Raw genomic sequence first — 7,753 nt, forward strand, 5'->3', positions numbered from 1 at the left:
AAGGAACCTCTCACTGTGCGTGATGTTATTAGGCTGTCGACTTAGCACTCTAACAACAAAAAGTCCAAGCGTGAAACTCCAACAACTTAGAATTCTTTGATGCTTGAAAGTGTTGACCAAAGTCACACAAACAAGTTATCTGAGACCATCCCCCTGCGTCTCTACAAGGTGGATGGGTGCCTGCTGGCACACATCGAGTACAGGGTTTATGAAGGACATAGTGAGACAAAGACACACGCGCACGCACACACACACACACACAATCTAATTACTTGTCCCTTTTGGTGAGATTTAGTGGCTCCCAAGAAACTCACATCTCTGTATCTGTTCCAGGATCTGTCCTTGGAGTGTTGGCCCACGGTAGTCAGCCGCTTGTCGTTGGTTGTGCCAGACAGTGCAGACTGTGTGCTCAGCAAGAGAGCCACAACAGGGAGCAGAGAGAAGAACATCTTCTGGAAACCAAAGCGTGGAAGAAAAGGACATAATAAGATGAGCCGTTGAGAGGCAGCATGGACGGAGTTGAGTCCAAGCATTCAAGTGGGATAACAACACTTTCGGCACGCACACGCACATGCACGCGCGCCAAATTGCTCGGCAGAAAATAAAAGCAGCAAGCGCTGCTTATTTTTGCAGGATTGATCGTCATCATATGTGTTCTCTCTTTTCAAATCGCATTACAAACAACGCAGAGTTGTGGTCTTGAAGCACTTAGCTCACCGAGTTTAAAAAGAACCGTTTCATTTTTTACTATTTAGTCGCTTTTTTTCTATCGGCTTGTCTCAGCCAAAAGTCGAACAATGCGCGACTCTTTACTGTCGTCTGTACATTGCCAACTTACCTGCATTCGTTCGGTGGCGTCACAATCCGAACCCTGGTCGAAGTAAGTCCAAGTTCCGACCACACTGGTGCAGGCAGGACACCTCTGTCTGACTGACACACTGCAGACAAACAAGGCGAGCGAACTTGCTGGAGGTTTCTCCTGTCACGAGACACCGCCCCCCTCTCTCTCTCTCTCTCTCTCTCTCTCTCTCTCTCTCTCTCTCTCTCTCTCTCTCTCTCTCTCTCTCTCTCTCTCTCCCTGCTACTTCGTACTCCACCTACAGGAGCTCTCGACGCTTCTTTCTCCCTTCGTCTCTCTGCTCTTTTCGAATCAAGCAGTGGCGTACAAAGTCATACGGTGGCTCAAATCAAGGGGCCCGCCTCACCCACACGTAACTACAGTAAATCCATTTCCACCTCCAATACTGCACTTCAATGCAATTTCGTTCAAAGGTGAGTCGGTAACCGAGGCCGCTTTTCCATGCTTATGAAATCAGTTTATCTGACATTGAAAGTGAAAAGTTGCATAGCCGTTTGCTCCCCCTGCCCAGTAAGTAATATTTATCCCCAAAGATTTTGGAAGCAACGGGACAAGGTCGCAGAGTTCCCTCAGAGTTAAGGTTGTATTTATATGGTGAAGCATGGCTGTATGAAATTTAGAGTTGAATCGAGAATGACCCCGAAATTCCAAACAGGAAAAAGAACTTCAATTGAAATTCGAATTGCAGGAAGTACAATTGAAAGGCCATCAATTAAAAAAAAAAAATTAAAATCATGATACAAAATTTACAATATGAAAGTTTAGAACATGACTACCATAACAATATTTTTGGAATGATTTTATTTACACAATATTTACAGTAAATATGAAAGTGTCATAATTGTTTGTTTTTTTAATTAACATTAACCCTTTTAGGGACAGCAGTAAGTACAGTTGATAGCTTATTATGTCATCAGGTTACACGGTGCATGAAAGGGTTAAAAGACATAGGAGGCAAGTGGCGCCGGGTCGCTGCTCCACAGTGAATTCAGAATTTTGTCGGGATCCAAACTACATATTGGGGCCCAATTTTGTTTAGAGCACAAGTCCAACGCAAAGTGCAGTTTAACAGTGCACATGGGTGGAGCTTTCTTTTGGTATTTTGCTTGACTTTTCGCTGGTTGAATTGGCGTAATGGGGTGTTTGCACCTTTGTGCGCCATCGTGGCATTGAAATAGTCTTTTCCAGGCCAATCTTGGCGACATCAAAATCAGGGCAGTTCGAGGTGCACTACGCACAAATAGAGCATGCTTCACTTGGAGGAAACCGAAATAGGCTCGCCGGGATCAGTGCATGACATTGGCAGGTAATGTAGTCGGCCGTGCATGTGACATGAGCAATTGGAGGCCGCCTTGCACCCCCGATCATGCATCAGTGTGACCCCACATCCTTCATCCCCCCCGCACTAGAGACAGGTGACAAGGAGGCTACTGAAATATTTCTAAGATGGTTATGATAATAATTCATTCAACAAACTGATTTCTTGGCAACACATTGGACGACTGGTTAGCACATTTCGCCTCAAGGTGCAGAGGTCCAGAGTTTGAATCCGGGCTTGGGGCTTCCTGTGTGGAGTTTGCGTGTTCTCCCGGAGCCTGCCGGGTTTTCCTTGGGTACTCCGATTTCCTCCCACATTCCAAAATTGCCCGAAGACAGCTGGCATAGGTTCCAGCACACTTGTGACCCTCGTGATGATAGGCAGTTAGGATAATGGATGGGTGGATGGATGGATTTGATTTCTACAATGATTTAGACTCGAGGGATTGTCCCGCTCTGGTGTCATACTTATGAATTTACTCAAATGATGAATGGCGTCGTATTTGTCTGCCTGTGCCTTGATCAAAAACACCAAAATCACATTGGACCACCTGCACAGTTTGACCTGGTTTTCGCACGTCTAAAATTGTGTCTACTTTTTGAAACCAAGTTGGCAGATGCGCTGAGGGGCAAGGATTGCTTGTGTCCTGCAGCTTGTTGAGATACATGCAGAGTACCGGTATGTTGAAAAGGAACTGCAAGGAGACCAGCACAGGTAAATGATATAAAGTTGGCTAGGGAGATCACAGATGTGTTATCTTGGATGGCTCTTTTTATCAACATGTGAATGATCATATAAGATCATTTTAACCCTTTCACGGACAGCGGTTACTACAGGGGACAGCTTATTATGTTCTCAGGTTACAGGGTGCATGAAAGGGTTAAATACAGGTACATGTGTACCTATTGACTGGATACCCTTTCATATTATGAACAGATGATGTGAATATTGTTTATAGGTCATACTGTACCCAAAAGGTGTTTCAGGTCAAAGTTTGCTCTGCTCATTAGGTTTTGTGAGGTGTTAAAATGAAACATATTTTTTCTATATAGTGTAACTACAGTCGTGCTGTGCAACCCATTCATGATTCTGAATTGAAAAAAAATGGTGTTTCTACAAATACATCTGCTGTTTGAATCAGCTTCTCCTTTTTCTTTAAAAACATTTTTTTAGACACACGAGTCCAAGTTATTAATGGCCTCTCTTTCTTCCACAGAGTATGCGTGGCATTGATTTTTCATCTGAAGGATGTTTTTCATGTTCCCCCCCAAGCACTGACAGGATTCGGTCGCTGTACTGTTCTGAATGTCCAAACACGGATGTCATATTAGTCATGCACATCCTACATTTTGTCCATCAGCTAATCATGTGAAACCTCTGAGTCGACTTTTAGCACCATGGACAGCGATGCAGGCGAGTATAACAGAAGACAAATGGAAAGTGAGCAATAGAACTAGGGCACTCATTATTGGGGTATGTGTTTAAATATTTAATCTGTGGCTCTCTGATTTAGCTCTCTGTAGGGAACTGGCAACACTTCATGCTCTCTCTTTGAGGCGCTTGGATTTTCGCTGAGCTGCGTCTGCTGACATGGGCATGATGTGGGAGCAGACGCTAGACATGGCGGCAACTTACTTCTGTGTGCTTAAGATGGAGTGTGTTTAATTGACCATTTTTTTGGGTGCATAGGGAGCGAGCAGTTGGGTCCAATGGCTTATCTCATTAAGTTTCACATCAAATGTTTTCTCCACTAAAAGCTGACATTACACTTCTCCTTTGCATTGCTCGCACTTTTGGAAAACATTTGGCAGTAATAATGTTGCTGCAAATGGTGAAAAGATGGGTTTCCTGTCCCTCTATTTTTGATTTGCTCTCACCCTGCTCTCTAAAACTTGTTATGCAAAGACAAAGGTTGTTTTTATTACATTTAGAAAAGAGCCAATGGTAAAATTGATGTGTTACCCAAAATATGTTTTGAACTTTTCATCCGTGGGGAACTAAAACCTTTTTTCTACATCTTATCGCATTATTCCATGGTATTGCCTGCCATGGATACAAGGTAAAAGTTCATAAAAAATTAAAAGTGTGACACAGTTGAGCAGACAGAAAATGCTGTCTACTTTCACATTAGCACATACTGAATATACACACACACACACACACACACACACACACACACACACACACACACACACACACACACATTCCTGTCAATTGATGGCTTCCAATAACAATTTGTTACAGGGGATTATATTGTTAAAGGAGTTCAGTTGTAAAACAGACAATCATCTTCGTAAACCGAATGCTCATTACTAGCAATGAGGAATATCGCAATGAGAATTCAAACCCAAGGTTGACTAAAGTATGTCGGATTCTGTCTTGAAATGTAGATCGAAGATTGATTCGACTCATTTCCAGGACATCTCTTGCATAATCATGTGTAAGCAATTTTAAATGTAAAGGAAGTAAGGGAAGTGAATGGTAAAATTATAATTCACACCTATAGGGTTACTGTGTACTATACACAATTGTAGTTGTCATCTGAGAAACAGCCTTGATCATTAGCCTTCTTGATGTTATCTGCCCGCCACAGTACAAATTTGTTACCACTGTCAACAGTAAATATTCACAAAGAACGCGGAGATTAAACCCACCAGCAGATCAGATAAACGTCAATGTTTACATAGTGGATATAGACTCTTATCAGTTCCTCATCAATGATTTCGATAATAGCAGCTAATTAAAAGAATCTCAATCATGTCAAGCTGATGTTCAGCCAGGTAACACATTTGAAACTACAACGAGTAGCGCGTTATGCTGGAACCAAACACCTTGCTATTTGTAAACCTTATGTGATGCATCACAGTCTTTTGAATATGATGGTGCCGTGACAGTTCTGAAATGTATCCAGCACTGAGGTGTAATGATGCAAGGAAATGGTGCAGACTCGGAGCAGACTGTGGGGCCCAAACATAACAATTTGTCATGTCACCTGACAAAACCCCAAGCCTATATTTTCCCTTTTGATCAGTGCAATATAGCTGATGAAAGTGGATGAGCTTGGATAAATCAAACATGTTTTTGGCTCATAAAATAAAATGTACAAACAGGCCACGAACCCATTAAAGTTGTGCCCCGATATAACAACAAGATTCCATATAAGGGCCTTCTGTGTAGGAGATACCAGAAATGCAGCTACAATTGTGGCAGCACTCTGATAACATCTTATGCTGTTGGCATTTTGTTGAGTATCGAAAGAGCCTTGAGTGTTTGCATAAATATCCCAGAAGAAAAGGCAGTAAAGCAGTGTAGTGTTCTAAACTCTAAATGGCGCAGGGAGACGATCTTCTGAGACCACCTACCTGTTTGCAGAGGGCACAATACAAATGTGCTGACGCCTCCCTGCAGGCTAGCTGTAAATATGTAGCATCCAAGGTCAACACAGTTTCTTCACAATGAGGAGATGTTCTCTCAGGAGTTTGTCTTTGGCGTCACTGACATACTGCAGTTATAGCTTCATGAAGATAAGACACGTAAATTAACATGCCTTGAAAGTTTTACGATATACGAGACGTAGCTTCGCCGATTTTTATTTATTTTTTTTTACTTTCACTTGCAAGTAAAAAATATGATATGTGCGCTGTATGATGGCAGTGAATTCAACTAGACTCACTTCACAGCAATCAGCAGTTCGGAAGATAGGGAGCAATTTTTCAAAAAAAGAGTTTGCAGTCAAACTAAACATAAAACAAAGAGAATCACACAGTGTGTATTTAAAACAACGGTATAACTTTGTCTCTGCTGGCTTAATACTAACACGACACATAATGAGACATGCCATAGTTGGACTAGTGAAGAGCATCGATGTTGCGGTGTTGTGAGCACCCCTTTAAAGCGACACACCAACCCCAAATTCATTTTCCTTCTTTCTATTAGGCAGTGTCTATGAACACTAATAGTTCATTAAATATCAATGGCATCTGATTTCCTAAAAAAAGATTTCAGCGGATTAATTCAATGACATACCCTGCATGCTGCCATATTGGACATTTTCACACAATCACTGTGTCGTCAACCCTGCTGCAACATTCCACTGTTCATTTTTGACGTGTTTCCCAATCTATTGTGCTGTAAAAACACAGTATGGCGCCATCAAATATTTCTGTCAGGTTTCATGTTTTTTCTTCGAGAAAGGGAAAACAAAAGAGACATTTACAGCAGTAATGGCTGTCGATGCAGACAGCCTGAATAAAGAAAGACTGATCATTGTCATCCATCTAAAGAGGCGAACATTTTTAATGAAATCTGCGTCAAAGTGCCAACGGGCCCACCTCGCAAATGTCATGTGACCAAGCCGTCATCACCTGTGATTTTCCCCAGTGTGGGACAAATAGTTATCTTATCTTATCTTATCTTATCTTTATATGCGACAGCGTCTTTATATGCATCTTTATATGTGACATGGTGGTTCACGCTTGGTGTGTTCTCCTTCTTAAAATACTGTATAGTCTGGCAAAGCTTAATTGAAGCGTCTCAGGTGTCATAATGGTAAGCAATAAAATGCTTTTATTCAAATGAAGTGTTTGGATTTACTGAATCAGACAATTGAGTCACAGGAGAGAACTGGAAAACGTCAAACTCTGAAGGAGGAAATGACCATGGTTAGTGTTCAGCAAGACAACACAACAACAACAAAAATACCACTGTGAGTGTCACCCCAGTGGGGTTGCGCGCTGCCTCTGAGGGGAAGAAATAGATTACTCTTATCAAGCGTTTCTCAAAGGATAATTGAAGTAGCGGAAGGCAATTACGTTTTCAGGGAATGACTTTAAAAACTGGCTGATCCCTTATGTTTAACTATGTTTGAACTTTGCCACCGGAGCTATGTGCTCGAATTAGCATGTGCATTCATGTTTTGCTTGCAATCACATTATGTCTCATGAGAACACGTGTAGTTGGTGTTACCCTTAACTTACACATGTGAAGCAAATCGAGGTTTCTGCCCATGTCACCGTGGACACGGAAAAATAGTGGGAAGACGATGAATAAACCGGTTTAATACAGTCAGATTAATGCCCCAAACCTCCTCTTTTGTTCCTGAAATAAATCACTCTTTCCTTCAAGTGTCAGACTCTGACAGCCACCGACAGCCAATTAAAACGACTTTTCTCCGTCAGCGTGTATTTTCTTTCCATAACTTGGCTCAGGCCAGAATAAACACTGAAGAATTCATGGTGAACGATGTATCATACCAGCCAATCTGCAAAACAAATTCCTTGAATGCGTAATAAAAATGAATAAATCTTCTGGAGAAGGAGCTTTTAGCATTCAACCAGCAGTTCTTGGTGGTTTAAGTCGACCAGGGCATATTTAGCATACCAAATAACTACACTTTATTATGGACTATGATTTCAAACATTTCAACATTCATATGAAATATGAACAATGAATACCTATCAATAATATTTCAGACAAAGGCAGAAGCACTCATTGGGGTGGTCCATGGTGGCAGAAGGAGAAGATATTTTGCCGTTTAATTGCATTTTGCAGTAACAGCGAAGAGGGGGCGGGGGGGG

The 7,753-nt window shown here is 41.8% G+C and overlaps 1 protein-coding gene across 4 annotated transcripts in view; it reads right to left on the reverse strand.

Annotated features, from left to right (window-relative positions):
• spock1 (SPARC (osteonectin), cwcv and kazal like domains proteoglycan 1) overlaps positions 1-977 on the reverse strand; it is a 92,659-nt gene extending 91,682 nt beyond the window's left edge. For 2 of the 4 annotated variants that reach the window (XM_019874874.1, XM_019874872.1), the window contains exons 1-2: positions 839-976; positions 315-452 (exon numbers count right to left, since the gene is read on the reverse strand). In XM_019874874.1, coding sequence (XP_019730433.1) covers positions 315-452; positions 839-844 — 144 coding nt within the window. In that variant the 5' untranslated portion in view covers positions 845-976. Of the gene's footprint in view, positions 1-314; positions 453-838 lie in introns of all 4 variants that reach the window. The other 2 variants (XM_019874873.1, XM_019874875.1) reach the window with 2 other exon arrangements.
• Between the last annotated feature and the right edge of the window lie 6,776 nt (positions 978-7,753).

This window comes from Hippocampus comes, unplaced genomic scaffold (assembly GCF_001891065.2).
Source record: "Hippocampus comes isolate QL1 unplaced genomic scaffold, H_comes_QL1_v1.1 scaffold118, whole genome shotgun sequence".
Lineage (NCBI taxonomy): Eukaryota > Metazoa > Chordata > Actinopteri > Syngnathiformes > Syngnathidae > Hippocampus > Hippocampus comes.